General features: G+C 35.4%; 1 protein-coding gene across 1 annotated transcript in view; it reads left to right on the forward strand.

Moving 5' to 3' along the window:
- Positions 1-15857, forward strand: part of CFAP47 (cilia and flagella associated protein 47) — a 302627-nt gene extending 286770 nt beyond the window's left edge. The window contains exons 63-64 of the mRNA XM_065677208.1: positions 6836-7004; positions 15648-15857. Of these exons, the coding sequence (XP_065533280.1) occupies positions 6836-7004; positions 15648-15857 (379 nt within the window). The remainder of the gene's footprint in view (positions 1-6835; positions 7005-15647) is intronic.
- The last annotated feature ends 5738 nt before the right edge of the window (positions 15858-21595 follow it).

Raw genomic sequence — 21595 nt, forward strand, 5'->3', positions numbered from 1 at the left:
CCCTCTCCAGCAAAATTGTCAATGTACAGAAAATATTGCAGACTGAATGAATGATATTCCAATTTACCCATAACAACATTTGATGTAGTTGCTTCAGGAATGATAAAGTTACAAATGGGAGGTAGTCACTCTGCTGTTGACAATGCTAACAAAATCAGACAATAATTGAAGATCTGAGTGTCCATGCAAATAGGTAATGCACACTCTTTCAACACGTTTAAAATTGACATAAACATACTTCCAATAAGTAACAGCCTGGTATCTGCTTTAATAAGTAATGAAAGACACTGAGAATGCAGCCAAACAGCTTTGTTGTATGAATAAAACTAGAATATATTTTTTTAAACTGTCTGCACCTAGGACAGTTCTGATATATGAGTAGTCCAATATTTTACTTTCAGCTTTAAAAATTCAAAAGGGACATGGTTGAATGGTTTCCTGTAATGGCATTAAGCTTGATTTGAGTCAAATCAGCAGATTTTTCTTGTTAAATAAGAAAAATCTGCCACTTTTTAACATTTGTACATGACCTTTTCTGTCATAAATGTAGGTTTAATTCAACACCAGCTCAAATCATTGGCAACATTTCCACTGAGGTAATTGGCTTTGATACAAGCCTCTAATGTTTGTGTTAACATTAGTGTTTGCTTTAATACCAAACACATTATTGAATGCCAATGGCTTACAAAATTGTAAACCAGACAGCGATATTATGAAAAAGAACAGAAAGAATATTTCCCCTTGAAATAAAAATTATAGAAACTTAATTAATATCCAGCTCAAATTATTGGTCCATTATTCTATGCCAATATCTGTACTTGAAACATAGACTAAAAATTCCGACAGTGATGCTTTTCTTAAGAAAACATCTCCGTTTTGTATTTGTTTTACTGAAAATAACTTTTAACTGTATTTTTAATCAATCATGTTTTGGGATCAGAGCATTTGTATTCATATCGAACTGGTTCTTGGAGAATATTTTTTACTATATGTTCCAGTACTATATAATCCAGTATTTTGATGGATTTATTTCTTCATGTCAAAATACTGATATTCAGCTACAACATAATGTTACCTTTTTTTTTTTCCCATTTGCAAATACTTCAGTAGCAACATGAAATGTGGATAGATACATAAGAACACCATGTTCACTTGGCAATTTTTTGTAAATTACATTACTTTTGAATGTCTAGTTAAGATGGTGGAAAATTCTCTCCTGTTTATTCTATCTGCTTATTTCTCATACACAGAGCTTCCTTTTGCCAATGTAATTCTAGTTTTCCTTGTTAGTGATTGTTTTAATCACATATTGCTTCCCATATACAGTAAAATTTTATCCATCCTTCCATCCCAACCTCTCAGTCCAATCCTGTATTTATCACAAGCAGGGTATTTGTTACACTGAGAAAATTTCTCAGATGAACTCAAGTTATGCTTCAGAAAAATACACTTAGTAAGCACCTGCTATCACAAAAGCAAACAGCGTGGTATCAATATGGCCTCCATGGAGTACTATCTGCAAAATCCAAGGCTGCATTCAATTATGGAAATAGAGCAAGAATAAAGAGAAAACAAAACCAGGGTGGGGGGGCAGGAGAGATGAGAAAAAAAGTGAAATTAGGCTTTAAAATGACTGCATGTGCAGACTTATTTATCTTAAACTACTTTTCACATATTAAGCATCACTGTGGATATTTTTCTTTATTTCTTCTATGCACATTTGCAAGCACATAGAATGAATGTTCAATCAAAACCATTCCTTTTTCACAAAAAATTGATTTGAATGCTTTCTGAAGAAGAGCGAGCAACCCATTTTTTTTTCTGTGCCCTCCCCTAATTGTGAAGGGAAAAACAAGAGAATGTTTACAGTTACAACTTAGAGAGAGATTTCGTTTTTACTGTAATTACTGCTGTATTTCATTAGAATTACCCTGAACCAGAATTATGTATGCTGCAAGAAAATTCATTCATTAAGTTCTCAGCACACGTACCTTCTCCCTCACTTTCTCTCACACATTGCTGTGCATGTTACAGGCCTGGATTCCTATGCCAATCTCTTTCTAACCAGTTCTACAAAATCCTACCATTAATCTAAAGTCGTAATTAGACTACTTTATCTTAGCATCTCCCACATAGTGGCAGCTGCAAAGAACACATGTTGACTGAGCTCAGTTTTTTTGAGTCTGAATAGAGACTAGTGGAAAACACTGATAATGATACATATGCATCAGAGCTTCTAAAAAATTATGATCATCCTTTCTTATAATACAATATCTGACCTGTCTCACGTTTAGCCAGCGGTATCTAACCATGTCACCTGGACCCCTTTCAGCAGAAAAAGTCAGTTACCAATCTGTAAATGTAGTAAAGCTGTGTAGAAGAGAATGAAGGAAATTAAACAGAAGTCTTAACATTTTTGTGAAGACAAAAAAACTATCTCATGATTTGATTTCACAACATGTACTCAACAAAAGTGATGTTATAGTTGGTAAAGCATGCCCTGATAGTCATTTGTTATTCAATGTTTCTTCATATTTTTTGAAAGTCCTTTAATTCTGAAGCAATCTTTCCAAAGCTATAGAGTGATAATTGGAATTAAGCCTTTTCTCATGTACAGAGGTCAGGATTTAGAATGGTCAAGTAAATGACAGTTGGTTTTGGTATGAAATCAATTTTTTTTCTGTTGACTTTTTTTGGTTGCAAAGAAATTATCTAAATCATACTTTAATAATTTTGTAGAATTTGGCAACTGCATTCAATTAGCAAGTTCAAAGAACTTTACTGTATAATGTCTTGAATTTCTTGTATCATCCAACAGATGCTAACTACAAATTATAAGTGAGTTTAGTTATGATTAAGTGCTTTCGGAATCACATAGAAACATTTTCAGTGTATCCACTTGTTTGCTTAAGTAGTTGTGCACTTTACAGATTAAGAGATTTTGTTATTCATTTATTGAAGAAAAAAAACCCTCAACAGATTTGACCAAAAGCACTATGTGTTGCTTTTTATGTATAGTTTACAAAATGCTTAGTTTTGTAAAGGAGTACATCTCTATGGGAATAATTTACTGCTTCACTAGTTTGAGGAAGGCAGGAGTAAATTTTAAAGCAATTTTGAGCCTTAATTTTATAAAGGCTTATATTTTTAGATTTGCTGGGGATTTTATAAATTTTGCAGATCGCTATGGAACTATAAATATTAAGGCTTTCTTTAACTGAAGAAATAAGGTGCTAGTCTTTTTAGTTTACTCATGCGAAAATTATTTAACATGAGAACACTGGTGAGAACTGACTGCTATGTAAGAATCAATGCTATTTAAGAAAAAGATTAAAGGAGTAATTATAAATATGTCTGTTAAATACTAGCTCAATTTCCACTCTTCCCGGTTACCATGATTTAATTGTCCAATTATTATTTAAATTCAAATTAATATTTATTCTTAGTGTTTGAGTAAGGGCAGAGTTCATATTGTCTGATAGGAGTATCTAATCATTATGGCAGGAGTTATGGAACATGCAGGTGGAAAGACACATTTGCTTTCTCTGGCTTATATGGCCTTTGCCCTTATATTTACTAATTCATTTGTGCTTGGTTTTTATGAGTTTTCAAAATGCTACACATCATTAAGCTTAATCAGGTTTGTCAGTATCTGCCACCCTTGAGTTAAACAAAAGCCTCCTTGAAAAAATATACACTATCTCATCACTGCCCTTCATGGCTGAGAAATGACAAGCCAAACATTGACTCAAGAGCTGATTTACCTGAATCAAAAAGGAGGAATTAATTTTTAATAATTTTAAACCACATAATTATTAATTTTTAATTTTGCACTAAATATACAGAAACTGGGAACAATAACATCTGAAATTAAGGTGATATTCTCAGAATTTTATCTCCAGCTTTCTCTGTGCTATAGAAGATGAGAATGAGAAAACAATTTACTTGTATTAGTGAGCTAGCCAGGATGCCAAATACCTCTCTGGTGTGAGCATCAGTGAAAACACTGCTTGTTTTTTCTTGAGAGGCCATCTTTAGACACATTTTTAAAACAAAAAATCATGATTTATCAGTACTTCAGGGATTGTGAATGGTTCCTGTTTCTGACCATAAGTTTTCAATTGCTTGTTCTTGTACTCCTAGCCATATCTTCATCAGTATCTCTGCTGGCCTATCATATTACTGCTATTCATCTAGTTTGCCAGAATTGGCATAGCTTCCACTTTGGAGGAACATTTTGCATCTGGTAACTTGACTTTTTCATTGAAAACTGCTAGGCTTTGGGAAGGAAGAGGAGGAAAGGAATGGAACAGGGAGATTTTAGGTGTTACTATGTGTTAAGTATGTATGTGTGTATGTGTGTATATATTTTACTCAACACAAAGAAAATTTGTAGCTGCCTCTAATACCTTGTGCTAATACTGTCAAGAAGCACACAGATTTTCTTTAAAGCTTTTTTTTATTAGTTTTTCTCCATTTTTCTTTATTAAGAGAAAAATAAAATCATATGGATTATAGCTTTCAGATTTTATCTAGAAAATACACAAAATCTGAAAAGGATGATGCAATAACTTTTTCTCTGGCTTGGCATATACATTGTGTGGAAAATTATAGATCAGGTTTGTGACAGTTTCATTTTAAATTATCTGGTCTCCTTGCCAGGTCTTAAACAATAGCTTTTTCTCCTGTGTATCTTCTGACTAACTGTTTTGAGGTATTGTTTATGGTCTCTGAAGAAAACTATTGTTGCATCACACCCTGTTAAGATGCAATTTCTGCAGGAATATAGTCCTTATTTTCTTGTCTTCTGCACATGTAGCCTGTCCCATCTCCCTTAGCATCTCGTCATTGCATGTGTAGTCTGTCATGTTCTTGCATGTCTTGTGAAGAAACAAAGAAAAGAGACTAAACATGGGAGATAAAGAAAGTGCTGCCTTAAAATGTTCCTAAATCTAGTTTATGGGGCAGTGACGTTGGATGGGAAGACGTGTGTTCAAGTCTCTGTTTCCAGAACCAGGGTTTGAATATTCATCTCAAATGTTTTTTATGAGTGCTTTAGTCTGCTACTCAGTCTAAGAGGCATCACTTCTTTTCCATCCCATGTTTTTTTGTGCTTAGTGAGTATGCTCTAGGCATTTGCAGCTGAGCAGTCCTTGTAGGAAATACAGGTTTGAAAACTGAAGGCTGAGATAGCACGTGGATGGGAACTCAGGCAGTAGCAGCATTAGTGCTTATGGCCCAGGGCTATAAACTCAGCTGCACATCTTTAGGCACCACGAAAAGAGATTGTCAGCCTAAGTTTGATGTCACAGGACTTGAAGTGTAGTTTCAGACATTCAACAGTTTTGCGCACCTTGATGTCACCTAAAGAAAAAGCTAAGCTGAATCTGCTAATGCACACAAGTCTGATGGCACTGATAATTATCAGTTTAGGTTTTTTTTTTGAGGAGGCAGAAGGTTTTTGGCTTCCATTTTCTGCTCTCATACTCTTTGTTCCTACAGACTTAAGAGTGTGACCTTTTTTTTATGAGAGCATATTGAATTCAGGAAAACCTTTTGTAAGAACATATTCCAAAGGAGATCTATTTATAAATAAGATGCCATAGACTCACCCACAGAATAACACTTGCCCAGAGACCTTTCTGCAGAGACAAGAATCGTCAGAAAATATTCAATTTCACTTCTTTGTATTTTCTTTGAAAAGCAGTGTTATTTCTGTTTTGAGAATCCATAAATAGATTTGAACAGCTTTTCTTTGCAATGCTATTAGTTTTTCATTCTTTGGGTTTTATCAAAAAAAATGCATTCCCTCTATGCACACATCATACTTGCCTTGCTGTACTGTGGCAGGGTGTAGTGGATTATTTTTTTTACATACTGTTGTTGATTTCTAGTTTCAGTTTCTTTTTTTCTCTTTCTGTCCAGATAGTGATACAGTTGTCCTCAGCAACACATGTAAGAACTAAAAGAATTCCTGACTGGAAAATACGTGCTGAAACAGTTTATGGGAAGGAATGCCTGAGCAACTGTGATAGACAGGCTTAAGTCTGGGATTGTCCTAAGACTGTTTTGAAGTCCTCAGCCACTGTCTTTTCCAGGAATAAGACATTTTCTTTGGGTGCAATGGTGATACCATGAAACTAGCAATTAGATAAGATCTACAGCACCTGTGACATAAATTCTTTGAGATGAGATACACAGTAATATTGAAAGAGGACCCTAATTATTATTATTGCAATATCTTAAAGTATTTTGTTTATGGGATATGGAAAATGTGGAAAATAGTGATAATATTATTTTTCATATGTTTATTTCAGGGGTTTCAGAATTCCCTCCCAGCCTAGTAACACTAGTTACAAATTTAGCCCTAGTTATAAAACTTAATAAAATGGATGGTTTATCAGTTTTATTTAGTAGAGATTAGAAAAGTGAGGGGCTTTTAATAGAATTGGATTTTCACTCTGACATGGAATTTATTCCTATCACTATCATTATATTTTTACAGGTCAGATGATTCTTTTCTTTCTAGTGTCAAATGCTATTCTGTAGTTATTATAATATTAGCATGTAAGTATGTTTGAAATGGAAGACCAGTATGCAGGTCCCTGCCTATAAAAATATAAATATTTATTAATAAATGTAAAGAATTACTGTAAGTGTAGTAATTTTTATAGAATATTTGTTCTGTAAGTAAGAATACTATTAATATTCTATATACATTCCATGGTCTGCCAAGTTTCTGAGTCATGCCACGTAGTGGCCTAACTGTTAGATTGTAGATAAATTGTAATAAGGTACCATAAAAGGCTCAATAGGCTTCTTTGCTTTTCCATAGGTACCCAGAACCATTCACCGCCCACTTCCTGTCAGGCAGTGATCCTGAGTTCCGTGTACTGCCACAAGCAGGAGAACTTCTTCCTGCAGGCACTTCAGGAACCCATATAACAGTAGGATTCAAGCCAAGGATGTACAGCAAGAAGCATAAAGCAACACTTGTGATCCAGGTAAGCCTTCCTGAACGCAATACACAAATATACCTTCAGATGTGGAAGGAAAAAAACAAGTCCTATACAAAAAAGCAGCACTGAAACATACAAATGTATGCACTATAATTATTTTACTACTCCTCACAATTGACAGGAATTAAACTAAATTTCGAAAATTAACTCATTACAAGCTGGAAAAACATACTATATTTTAATTCCTATGTTATCCCTTTGCCATCAACCTCAGAGAGATAAATTTATCTTGGTATGTTTGCCCCAACTCCATAGACAATATAAAAAAAGAACTTTTCACAGAGAATCAAAATAATCATGTTAAGAACTGATGGAAAACATGTGAGTGATAGAATACATGAGGCCTAGGTTATTGCTTATACCTGTATTATACCTCCTAGGATCAACGGCATTAGAAGCTAGATACTAAACTGTAGAAGGCAGAATTTCAGAACACAAAGCTAGAAATAACTTTTTTAAAACAAGCCTCAAAATAATCAAAAAGAAGTGGTAGCCAAGTAGCTTCCGTAAATCTGAACATCAGGAAAACTTTGGAGATGCTTATTCTGTCAGTAGTAAAAATATTCTTATAACTGCAGGAATTAATTTTTAAGTCAAGTAATTTTTTAGAAGGAAACTGTTTGTCTAAAACATACTGTTGCAGCAAATGTCCTAAACTCTACAAATCACGCTTTACACTTTAAATCTGTTCACTGCATGCTGGCAAAGTTTTCAGGCTACTATACTAGAAGTGAGACAGCAATATTGATTTAAAAAACAAGATGGTCAAAACAAAGTTGATAAAAATATGCATGGTAAATGACTGCAGTGTTTTATCTCTCTGAGTGACAACCTGTACTACAGTGAATAAGAAATTCAAATCCTGGGAAAAAAAGGAGGCCCTTTAATCCCTCCTACTTGTTTTCTTTTACTGTATTAGATATTTGATTAATGCAGTCTTTTTACATAATCATCAATGATGCTGATCACTCTTTCATTTGAAAAAGGAAAGAATTGACTGAATTTATTCCGTGTTCTTTTATATTTATATGATGCTATATGACACATCTACAGAGCTCAGAAACTTCTAGTATGGTTCTGGAACTGAGCTGTTTTTAGGCATGACACATGTAAATTTACTAGCCATGTTTGTCTTAACTTCCTTCCCTAACAAATCGCTTTGACATAATAAATTTGTCTGGAATGAGATAAATGTGATGGTCAAAGATTATTATTAATTTTCTAAGTACTCAGTCAGTAATCCAAAATTTCCATTTTGGAATGTATCAGTACAAATGGGCTTTGAGTAATTGGAATTTTAGCCTACATCGAGTCACACCTTGGTCTCTAGTTATGATCTAGGCATATGGCTCTTTACACCTACACCTTTGGTACTGTGTGTGGGTGTAGGAAGTCACTCACACATATTACATATACGTATCAGATCACATCTTCTCCTGTCTGCGTATTCATGTATCTTCAAAAATACTTTGAAGCCTCTTTCTGCTCATAAGTGAAACTTAGACCAATATTACACCATCACAGATTCTAATTGAAGTATTGTTTCAGTGACATTTTGATGAGGCTTGTGTTCTCTTTCCTCTTAGAGATAACCTTTTGTGTACAACTGTACTTCCCCTTTTCCTCACGACACAGGCTTTCATTCCTGTAGTTCTGATGTAAGCCAGAGCATCTGTGACCGAGTATAATTCTGCTGCTGCGCTCTCAACATTGACCTGAAATAAGACTCAACGACATGTTGAGAATACCAGATACTCATTTCTGCCTTTCCTGTTGAAATTAGTTTCCTTAGTGACCTGAGGGAGACAGACTTATCTAGATGGCAAAACCAGTATTAAATCACCCTTATTTGAGTAATAATAGTGTAGGTAGTGAAATGCCATTAATGTTAGACCTAACACTGAAGAACCTCTCTTGAACATATACTTCCTATCCAGTATACTGACTTTGGGCTATTTTTAGAAAAAGTGGTGAAATTTCTTTTCTTTAACAGTGTTGACTCTCTTCTGGTGCTGCTGTAATAAAAGCCTACAGCACTCTTACTATGAAATTTCCTTTGCATTTCTGAGGGTAAAGTCATAGTCCTAACAGAATATATTTTTATTATTAAATTCTTTGAATAGTGAGTAACAGAACTGTCATTTCTGTGTGCTTCAATGAACAGTGATAATTAGGCTGTAAAGAAGCAGAGATGACAGTGTAAGTAAGTTGTTTGGTTTATGCTGGTCATTAAAACTGTGTTGTAAAGTAAAATGGGAGGTAGAATTATGGAGAAAGATCCTACAGTCATTTTTTCTCATTTGTTGTAAACATTAAACCCAAATTTTGTACACGCAAATATTTTTGTTTGGTTGCTCTGCTGAAAACCCAATCTTGATGGGCTAATTAGCATTGAGGAAATACAATTTGGCTTTACCAGAACTTAGTGTATACATTTTATTAACTGAAAGTATATACATAATTGAAATAATATAGCCTAATTTATATTTTCTGCACACAAATCAGGTAGTTCATGGCATATTTTGCAGGTTCTTTAAGACTTTATTTTAATTCATGAACACTTAAAGTAAATTTTATCAATGGCAGAAAACATTAATTACTTCACTGAAGCAATTAAATGTTCTTTAATGATCATTAAAACTTCTGCTCTCCATCAACCACATATCAAAACAGTTAAAATTAGACAATTTTTTTAATAGCCGTTAGGAATCTTCATTTTGCAGAATTGACATAGAAAATATCTTCAAAAATTTCTGTAGATCAAAGAATGAAATGCCAGTAAAGAAAAGAGTCATGCTTGTTTCTGTAAACTCTGAAAGAGAACATCATAACTTAGCTGAGCTACAAGTAAGAAACTGTGGATGCCAGAGAGGGAGTCTTTATCAGGGACTACAGGGATAGGACGATAGGTAATGGGTTAAAACTTACTTAAGCAGAGGAGATTCAGGTTAGATTTAAGGAAGAAGTTCTTTACTGTGAGAGTGGTGATACTCTCAAACAGGTTGCCCAAAGCAGTGGTAAATGCTCCATCCCTGGCAGCGCTCAAGGCCAAGTTGGACAGAGCCTTGGGCGACATGGTCTAGTGTGAGGTGTCCCTGCCCATGGCAGGGGGGTTGGAACTTGATCACCTTAAGGTCCTTTCCAACCCTAACCATTTTATGATTCTATGGTTCTATGAAACAGTGACACAGTGTCTGGAGAACATTTTAAATAAGTCTTATTCCAGAATAAATTTTCCACATTGATAAGAGCCTTCATAAACAGCACAGTTCTAACTGAAAAAAAAATAAATGTATTTTCACTAATGATAAATTAGTGAAGAGAGCATGCTGCTTAGATAAGCTATAAACTGTTGTGAGGAAAAGAAGGACTTCCTCAGCTGTGCTGACATCTTGGAGCTAGGCTATGATGTACTGGTAAAGCTGAAAAGAAAACTGACAGAGCTTAGGGATGGCAAGGTGCAGCTGCAGCAGGGGCTGATCATGCAGGACTTTGCATGATCTGCAAAGCCTTCCTGGGGCAGGAATCACTGCCAGGTACAAGGCAGAGCAGCCAGGAGCCTGGTGAATCCTTGGAAAAAGAAGCATTCAAGTTGGCCTGCAGTTAATTTTCTTGTACTCTGCTGAATTTGGATGGAGACCCAAGCAATCGCTTTGTAATTTATGGTTGAGACTTCAGAGATATATTCTAAACCAGAAGGCACACGAAATAAGCCTTAAATGATAAAATACATGTCAGAGTGAACCAGATTGTAGGTAACATTATCAAGCTCTCCAGGAGTCAGGCTTGTGCACTTTTATTACTGAATAATCACTAACTTAGCCTATGGAAGACAGCATATCAAAACCATTTGTCATAGAGTTCCGGAAATAAATGATGCAGTGTGCAGCCACAGTACCCAGGTGTGACTTCTTCTAAGCTTGTCTATGCAGACTTGCATATCTTAACAAAATGGTACTACTACATATTCAGTAGCTTGGTGAAAACATGTTCTACATTGTTCCTGGCAGATTTTTCAATTAGCATAGTTTAATGTGTTTCTAAACTGTATCTCTTAAACAGAATGAACGATGAAAAATGTTACCAATTTAATAGGATAATTGAAATATTTTCATGTTAAATAAGACATCACCTCTGTCCCTTGCCACTGGTTGATGTTGACCTGAGTTTTATCATTAAAAGTAGAGACACAGAAGCTTCATTACAGGCAGCGAATGTAGTACATCCTGTAATAAGTAACACTGGATTTTGAGTGCAGAATCAATACAAAATTTTTGATTCTCTCATTGAGACTATCATTATGCCAAAAGATGACAGCAATATGGGACCCATTGCTGTTCGAGGGTATTCAGACCATTTTCAGTCCTGATGGAATGGCTGATATTGGTTGTATTACACCTAAGCAATGCTGTGAAACATCTAATATTTGAACAGCATAAATCAATTAAGTCACCTTTAACTCTATCTGAAAATGTTCCTGTAAGTGAACAAAATGATTGTTAGCCATCTTCTTGATCACCTTTCTCTCCTCCCCACCGCTCCAAAAAAGTCTGAAACTTGACCCATCATCCATCTTTTGCTTTGCTATAACTTGTCTAACCTGGAAATCCAAAGCAGAGGTTTCAAGGCACTTGCATGGATGCTGAACTTGGTAGACTTGCTCTTGCTGCAGTTTTCATATTGGCTAGAATAGTTGATGTAGTTCAGCAGTACAGCTTTATCCTGAGGAAAATAGTTATGGCTTCAGCAGCATTTGAAAACCTAATATTTTGCCCTGGAAATGAAATATTCTAGTAAAATAGACATTTATGAGTGTCTAAGGTTTTCTGAAAAATACTGAATTCTAGGTTGTCTTGAAAATTACTGAATTGTAGGTGGCTCTAGTGCTAAACAAAGTGCTAACCCAGGTCATGTTGACAGTTACAGTAACTCTTTTCCTTTCATATAACATTTGTTTCCACCTTTAGCAGAAGTTGCTGAACTAAACCAAGAGTGTTTATTTCAGTAAATCAGTACACAAAAGCACAATTTTTTTCACAATGACTGTCTCCAACTGTCTTGGAAGATAGCACATTATTTACAAGAGATGGACTATGATAATAAGGAATCCATATTAATAATCCATAATCAAGATAATAAGTAATTCTAGCTTGATCCTACCTAACGTCTTCATATGATAATGCCCACAACATTTTCTTCCTTTCCATAAGCAAAAAAACCAACCTCTCTTGCCACAGAATGACATCTGATGCAGTCTACAGCAGCCACCCAACGGGCAGATTTTTTCACCAAGTCAAGCCACAAACTTTTTTATTCACAGAACATGCAACCTTGGATATCAGTACAGAAAAGAGAAAGTTAGCAAAAGGTTATTACTACCCAGAAGGCTGTATCAATTGCTTGATGCTGATGATAAATGAAGCTGGGAGGTGGCAAAGCTGACCACTTTTGTTTAAATCCCACTTCAAAAAATTACTAATGCTATAGACTGTAGAATTACAGTATGTGAATTTCATGAAGAGAAATCATTTTTTAGTAACTTGATACTCATTGAAGCTGTTGGTTGAAAAACCTGTTAGATCTTTTCTCTTATCTTGAAGTGCTAAATGAAGATTCTCATACAGTGAACATGACCCCAAGGTTAAATTTTCTTTAAACCAAATTGCTCATCTCATACCAAAGAAAGATAAAGCATTTCATCTTGCACTGAAGTTAATGAAAAAATTAGTTAACTTTGGAGAATTATTTACTTCTCTTAAATACTAACTGTATCTTTGGACATAAGGTACTGATGTTTGTCCATATCACACGTGCTTTTGATGGATTTTATCTTTACAGTCAGTGGTTACTAGATAATTTTGTAATATTAAATAAAATTGAGAATAAAGATGAGTTAATATGCCTGTTTTACACAGGAATAATATTCAATTTAAATTAGATTTTTATTTTAGTAGGATAGTAATGAAAGTTTAAAAAACTTATGCATGCATGGTGAAATATCTAGTAAGATCTCACGCTTACTAATCTTATTTGAATAAGGCAAATCATTCAGCAGACTATGGAAAATCAGTACTGCCAATTTTAAAGTAGAGGTTTTTAAAAAATGCTTCTTTAAAAATATACATCAAAAAAAAAGTCACTTAGGCTTTCAGCATTATCACAGAAAAATATATATTCAGTTACCAAAATACTGGTTAAAACTAGTTGTCTAACCAGAAGCACCACAGTTAGAGATCCATATGGTGATGACATTTAAGAGCTGTTAAGAGTATGAATCCTATAATGAAATAGTATAAATTCTGTATAAATACATGGCAGAGAACAAAGCCTGTGCCAAAGGGTTTACAGTTTAATGGTCTGAAACTTGGTCCTGTTGAATAGCTGAAATATGAATACAAAATTGCTTTCAATGATATCCCTCAAATATATAGCAATGACAGAGTAACAATCAAAACAATATGAAGGAGCATATGAAAGATAACATAGGTAAACATCATAAATTCAAACTTTTCTGGTGGCAAATATGAAACTGATACTTAACAAAACTTAATAAAGTCAGAAAGCCACTTTAACATTTTATTCTCTTCAGCATGTAGTTAAAATTATGGGATGACTGTAGAGAAAATTAGAGATGAAGAAGGTTGACCGCTCTTGCATTATGGCTTTTGTAGTGCTTTACCTAGGCCATGATTAATTGACAGAATGCAATAAATAACTAGAAAAATATACACACTATGCTTTGGAGGTGGTTGATAGTGTTTATGCGATATGAAAATATGTGAAAATTTGTATGGATGTTGTTACCCCTTTCTATAGGCCAAATCTGCTTGGTGTACTGACATGCTCAGCAGCAACGCAGCAGAGTACTCAAACGAGAATGAGCATATGGGCCAATAACCCAGCCATGTCAGAAGCTGGACTGTTAATTAAATGCTTGAGGGAAAAACTCATGAGCTTTGAGCTTGACTGTTGCACTGATTTCCAGATCGATCTGGAGTATTTGCAGCTTTTCTGACCTTTTATTTCCATGAATGAAAAATGACACTGACGTTAGGTGTAATGGTTATCTCTACAGATGATTGATTGTTCTTAAGGTAAATTAGTTTTAAATGAGAGATGAATTACATAAATCACAAATGTTGTTGTCATGATAAATATTTATGGCTGGAAACAGGATAGAAAGGTGATCCTACAAGCAATGTCTCTGTAGTTCAACACAGCATGATGCAAAACCCTAGCACCACCAAACCTCCTGTAGATCCATAAACAGCACAGCTGTTCCTGATTGCAGTGCTGTGCCAGATGAATAAAGGCAGATTTTGAGAATCTGTAAATATAAATTGTTTAGCGTGGCTTTGCTGCTTTGAGGCTGCAGGGTCATAGTCTGATGTGTTCCCTGTGCTGTGTATGTATGTACTATGGACATGCATTGTTCTATGTTTTGCATAAAAAAATCACTTTTGAATATATTTTAATATACTTATATCATGCCACATTTTTTACTCGGTCTTCCTACAAGCTTTGGCTTGGAAGCAAAAAAAGGCTTCATAAACAGAAAAGGCAAACATAAAACCTGGGGTTTCTAATTGCTGAGTGTGAAGGAATAAGTAAGAGTGTATTGCTGAAGTGGGCATACAATACTTTTTCTTGCATAGTACAAAGCTGGACATAATGACACATCATTTGAGGATTCGTAAAACTTGTGGTTTTGGTTTTTTGTTTCATTTGTTTTGTTTTTTTAAAGAAAAGAACAGAAAACTAAAAACCATGACATAAAGACATTAAGACAGGAAAATGCTAAAGACTTGGAGTAAAGACATGCTTTCAAGCATTAAAGTGAGACATTTGGAGAAAAAAAAAGACTGAAGGTTCTGTAATAGTTGCACATCGTTTTTAGCAGTGAAAATTGTGCTTTGGAACACAAAAGAACATGGAAAATATACAGCAGCATAGCCTTAATATGCATCAGAATAATACTCCTTAAGTATGGATAGAAGGGATATGTAGTAAGAGTAAGAATTGTACTCAGAATCAAATACTCAACCATTACAAGACATGACATAGAAACATATGCTCTGTTCCTAGAGACCATTTATAAACAGAAGGAAAATGAAGAGTGTCATTTTCAATTCTCATAAATATTCTTCAAACTAGAGATTTCAACATGAAGCTGCAATTCTCTTGTGCACACTCAGAGTCTTTTTCTCTTAGTTTTGCTCATTATTTTAATGCAAAAATTCCACCATTTGATAATACCATTATTACCAATACCAGAGCTGCAATTAAATCCTACAGTATCAACCCAAGGCTTTTATATTCTACTATGGAATAATTATCTTTGAAAAACATGAGCTATGGGGTTTACTAAATAAAAAAGGAATTTTAGATCAGCCAGGAAGCTAAATTTCTCATCTTTGTTGTGCCTAGTCCAGATTAAAGTTAAATCTGATTTCTGTTTTCTGTGTTCCAGGACTACAATTCTTATTCTGTGTTATTCCAGTGTGTTACATGGAAAAGCATAAGTATCTTTTGAAATCAGTGTAGCATGGTAAATCACTGTCAAATTTTCAAGGTATTTGATCAGTGATTTTTTTTCTTTTCCCCCTCTGTCTCTGTTCATTATTCCAGGCTCAATCAATGCAGTGGACATATGAAATCAATGGACTGCCTCCACAGAGTATACCATCGACAAGTCCAGCAAAAGTAATTTCTACTAGAAATTACATAAGATCAGCCACAGTTCGACAACGCAATTTTTTACGTGAAAATCTGAAACTTACAACCACTGCAGTATCCTCACCAATTAAGGGTTCACCTTTGGTCCTGAGAAAAAAATAAAGAAAGCTATGATCTGTTATTTTTTTGGTGGGGCAGGACACTTTTGTCAAATAAATTCTGCAGATAAAAACAGAGCATGGTTTTTGTGGTGTTTTTTGTTTGGTTTTTTTTTTTTTTTGTGTGTGTGTGTATGTGTGTATATGTTTTGTTGATTTATTGGGTTTTGTTGGGTTTTTTTATTTTTTACTTCGGATATAATATGTATTGATGGTACACTTTATATGGAAGATTCAGAGTGCCTGAGCTTTAGTAATACTCTTATTTTTCTATGAGGAATTTTGGATGCCTCTCTAGTGCTTTATGTATATCTTAACAAATATCAGGAAGTTCCAATATGAAAAACCTTTGAGTTGAAAAAAAAAACCCCTTGAAAATTAGGGAATTCAAACTAATACTTAGTGTTCTCAGGGATACTAGTTTAGAAAGACTTTAATAGGAAGATTTAATGAATGTTCTGTGTGATGTTCAACATATTACACCCATGCAAACCAACCAAACAAAGCCAATCCCTGATGTTTTTCACAATAAAACCCTTGCCCAAAGTTTGCCGTATTTTACTAAGGTGAAACGTGTTTGCATGTCACATGTCTAGTGCTTGAGTGCCTTTCATATTCTCTTAGTGTGTCAAATTTCATTAATTATGACATTGCTTCTTTGCTTTGCCTAAAACAAGAATCCTGATTTATTAAGCCCATAACTCTTCAAAATCCTAGATAATTAGAAGTAATAGAGAGAGAAATAAAATATCCTCTCTCAGTATTTTTGTGTTGAATCCATGTTTAGAGAGTGCTTTAGAGTACCAAAATACAGAAGGCTATGAAATGTCAATGAGGAATGGAGCAAGATTTTACTTTGATTTTACTTTTTTTTTTTTTTTTGAGAATAAGCAGACCAGAAGTGACTTTCACCTTGTGTTTCCATTTCCATTCTTCCCATTCAGAGGTGACTCTAGATGGGTATTCAGACTTGCTTTGCTCCTGATGTAATGTGGAAAATTAGATCTATTCAGAGATGCTTTGGAAGATCACTGGATGGGAAACACTTGCCTTCATTCTTCATTGGGATAGTTTTTCCTGAATTTACTAATAGAAGGTAAATAGTATTAGAGCCTTTATTTTGATGGCAGGATGTACTTTAAGAAAAAATGGCTTCAGACACATTAATTGCTTTCTTGGTACAAATACAGAATGAGCATCGTTGCTCAGGAATGGGGAGCCTGAGAACAACCTATGTAGGTTAGTGTAAATGAGCACCAATAAAACCATTTTACTGCAGTGCGCTCGAGGATTTTGTTTATGCCACACATTTTAGAGAAGCTATTACAGAAAATGTTTGGAACATATAAAACAGCAATGGCACCATTTAATATCTCCTTTTAAATGCAGTGTGCCTCGTTTTGGTCAGAAACCAGGTAATCTGAAGCAGCAATAAAATCTGCCTTACAAATTCTGTACACCACACAGGAAAGATATTCTCATTAGTGATATCTGGTATATATCTAAAAGGCATTAAGAAGCTATTGAAAAATTTATCTTAAATGTTACCACAGACACAGCTAGATTTCATAGGAAGGCTCTATCTGCATATATAATGAAGCGTTTCCCTGATTGAAAAGAATTAGAAGTTATGGATCAGACATAAGGAATGGTTTCACCACTGATTATTAGTGTTCAGGAAACATTTCAGTGACAACTTTTCTCTGTAAAAAGCTTTGTTTTCCTTCTTTCACTTTCTAAGTTTTGCTTTCCTACTTAAGATGACACTTCCCTGCAAGATAGTCAAAACTAATTCTACCAGAGATGGATTAGCAGGTGGCATAAAGGTGAATCACTTAGCAATTAAATGGTGCTCACTTGACAGATATTATTTCACAATTTGCTTGCCTGCACTTGCTGGTACATGTAGTATATATTAAAATTCTGTTATATATTTCAACATTAAGAAAATCCACAGGCAAATATTAATGCAATAAAAAATATCAGAGGGTTGTTTTTTTTGTTTTTTTTTTTTCAAATGTACAGTTTAATTATACTAATTATCTTAAAAGAGGAAGGATAATTTATGCTTTCTAGACCAGATGTCAGGGTTTTTTCAATGGGGACAAGGGCATTCATGAGTTGTGCAAGATACGCCATGATCAGTTGAATTTGTCCCTACTATCAAAAATGTATTTCATTTTTATTATTTCTCAAAGCTTTTAATCAGAACTAAAATATATCTTCCGATATCAACACCATATTTGCAAAGGTGATTTAAATAAAGACAACTGCATCTGTGTAATTGTAATCTGCAGAGGAATTCAACTATTGCAGACAGGTCTAAACAAAGATGTTGCAGTTAAGGCTCAGGTCTAAAAAAAAAAAAAAAAAAAAAAGCAGTCTACATTCAATTTTGAATTCATTCTGAATTACTATTTATTATCGTAATCTTCTCACAAGGAAATGGGAGAGAATGAACACAGACTTGAGGTTGCAGGTTTTGAAGAAGTGCTCACAATATTTTCTATGCCCTCATGCCATAGCAGAGCAGCCACTAGCTGAAACTGCAAGAGAAAAAAATTAACATTGTTTTTTCCACATTAGAGCACCCTTCGAGATTCTTTTCTTCTGAAAAGTATGGGAAAAGGACAATCTCCCCTTTAATCTGTACAGGTATAGCAGAACCTCAGGGAAATGGGGAGATATTGGTTATTACTGTAAAAAATAGCTCTTCTTTTCTAGTTGCTGATATTTATTAGACATCTAAAATTACTTCTACTGACCCCACGTATGTATTTTGATATATATAAGTATCAAAATCACAAAATAAGTTTTTCAAAGTCAATATGACACTTAAAGCCAATGTCTTCATTGTAGTCTTACCTGACACACGAGTCAGCTGTGCATCTGCTTGCTCCTGGCTTGCTGGAAATACTATTGGCTAACCAGTATAGTCACCACCTGCTTATTTATATGTCTTTCTTTCTTATGTCTCTTTATAATGATTCATCTTTCAGAGTATTGAGAGGTAAAGACTGCTTTAAGCACAGAAAGTAATCAATTATCTCCTGGGAAGGAGCCTATTGGGGCATGGGGCTGTATAAATTTCTATTGCTAGCTGCACGGAAGGGTATTATTTTCAGACAGGTCTTTGGAACCAAAGCCATATTAGAAGAGGACATAATGCTGAACCAACAATGTTCGTACTTGAATAAAATAACATGGCGGTAGGCAAATCTGGGCTTGCACTTTTTTCTCTTTGATCACAAACCCAAACTACCAGGAGAAATGGAAGCTTCTGATTCATCCTGCATATAGCAAACATCAGAAAAAAACCAACCCCAAACTAAAATTGCTCTGTATTAATAAATATTCCTAAGAGGAAGACTTAATATTTACAATAAGAAAGAAAATCCCTGGCTTTGCCTTACTATTTATTTGCTTGTAAAAGTTTAATAATTTTATTTCTCCCTGCAGTGACTGCTCATTCTAAAATAAATGACTGAACAGTGCTTTACTGCTGACACAGATCAGTTTGTTGCTAATGGAATGTTAACTGCTTTTTAAGTAACTCTGAATAAACCTACTGATCCATAAAAGATTCATCTAAAAAGGAATCCAATTCTGGCTTTTCTGCTTCCACTGATATGAAATATATCTTTCTGCAGTTTACTGCAGTTACTGTGATACTCATGGTGTAAAATTTTCTATAGTAGGATATTTTACAGTTTGAGACTATGGCGTGATGACATTGTGGTGACATGACATGGATGCCAAGGTCACTGCACAGAAGTCTGTCCAAAAGGCACTGCTTGGCGGCCAGAGAAATAAGAGGAAAGACATGGGGCAAGAAAAGTCTTTCAGGTCTTCTTTTCTCTCTATTCCAGCATTTGTGTATCCTCCGCCAAGCACCAGTTTCATGTGTCACTTGACCAGCACATGGTCAAAAAAATCCACCAAAAAATAAAAAAGTTAGTCAGTGGAAAACCTGATAACTCACTGCTCATCCCCACCATATGAGTACACAGCAGACGCCACAAAATCAGACTGGCACAAGACTAAGTGACAACAGAAAACCAAAAGTATAGAGAAGGGTAAGACAACAAAGTAAAATCTTGCCACTTCTTAAATGAGTAGTGTTGGTGTTTCATCACATGAAATCCAATGTATTCATACAGAAGTGGAAGGCTTTCCATTAATTATAACAGGCTTGCAGAGTGTCTTTGCTGTAGCCTACAGGCCTGACACTGTGAATATAAGGTGTAAAGGGTAGCTGCATCCTGACTCCACATCTCCTCAGTCCTGGTTAGTTTATGTAAGAGCAAAATGTACGCTGCAATCAATGGAAACCTGCAATTGTCATTCTCAAAAGAATATAAAAGAAATAAGTTCCTCCACCCACAAGCTTCTCTAAGGGAAGCATCTGGGAAGATGAGGTTTAATTTTGAAGAAATTAGTCTGAAAAAAAGAAAGATTCCTGATGACCTGTTAATAAACAGACTTCAGGGTGGGGTGTGAAACCTCCATATTCTTTGATGAGTATAGTGTGCATTTTTCTAATACTGTTTAGGTTTACATATCATAGAATCATAGAACAGTTCGGGTTGAAATGGACTTCTAAAGGTCACCAAGTCCAAACCCTTGCAATAAGCAGGGACATCTTCAACTACATCAGGTTTCTCAGAGCCCTGTCCAACCTGACCTTGAACCCTTCCAAGGCTGGAGCATCTCCCAGTTCTCTGGGCAACCTATTTCATAAACATCATTGTCAAAAAGTTCTTCCTTATGTCTAGTCTAAATCTATCTCCCCTCTTAGTTTAAAACTATTCTCCCTTGTCTTTTCACTACAGGCCCTGTTAAAAGTCTCCCTGCCTTTCTTATAAACTCACTTTAAGTACTGAAAGGCTACAGTTATGTCTCCCTGGAGCCTTCTCTTCTCCAGGCTGAACAATCCCAACTCTCTCAGCCTTTCCTCATAGGAGAGGTGCTCCAGCCCTCTGATCATTTATTTGGCCTTCCTCTGGACCTGCTCCAGTAGGTCCAGGTCTTTCTTGTGCCTCCAGAGCTGGATGCAGTACTCCATGTGAGGTCTCACCAGAGCAGAGTAGAGGAGCAGAATCATTTACCTGAACCTGCTGGACAGTCTTCTTTTGATGCAGCCCAGGACATAATTGGCTTTCTGGGCTGCAAGCACACACTGCTGGTTCACATCAAGCTTTTTATCTACCAGTACCCTCAGGTCATCCACAGGGGTGCTGTGAACCCCTTTATCCACCAGCTTGTATTGATCCCAAGGGTTGACCTGTTACAGGTGCAGGACCTTGCACTTTGCTTTGTTGACACTCATAAGGTTCTCATGGATCCATTTCTCAAGCTTGTCCAGGCCCCTCTGGATGGCATCCTATCCCTCAGGCATATAAACCACAACCCTCAGCTTGGTGGCATCTGCAGACTTGTACTGAGGGTGTACTTGATCCCTGTACCTATGTCATTGATGAAGATATCAAACAGTACCGGTCCAAATACAGACCCCTGAGGGACACTCCTTGTCACTGGTGTCCATCCAGACATTGAGCCATGTGATCACCCAGCCAATTCCTCATCCACCTAACAGTCCAACCGTCAAATCCATATCTCCCCAGTTTAGAGAAGGATATTGTGGGGAATAGTGTCAAAGGCCTTACAAAAGTCCAGATAGATGATATCCGTAGCTCTTCCTCTGCCCACTGATGTCATAACTCCATCATAGAAGGCCACTAG

The sequence above is a fragment of the Lathamus discolor genome, chromosome 4, assembly GCF_037157495.1.
Source record: "Lathamus discolor isolate bLatDis1 chromosome 4, bLatDis1.hap1, whole genome shotgun sequence".
Classification (NCBI taxonomy): Eukaryota; Metazoa; Chordata; class Aves; order Psittaciformes; family Psittacidae; genus Lathamus; species Lathamus discolor.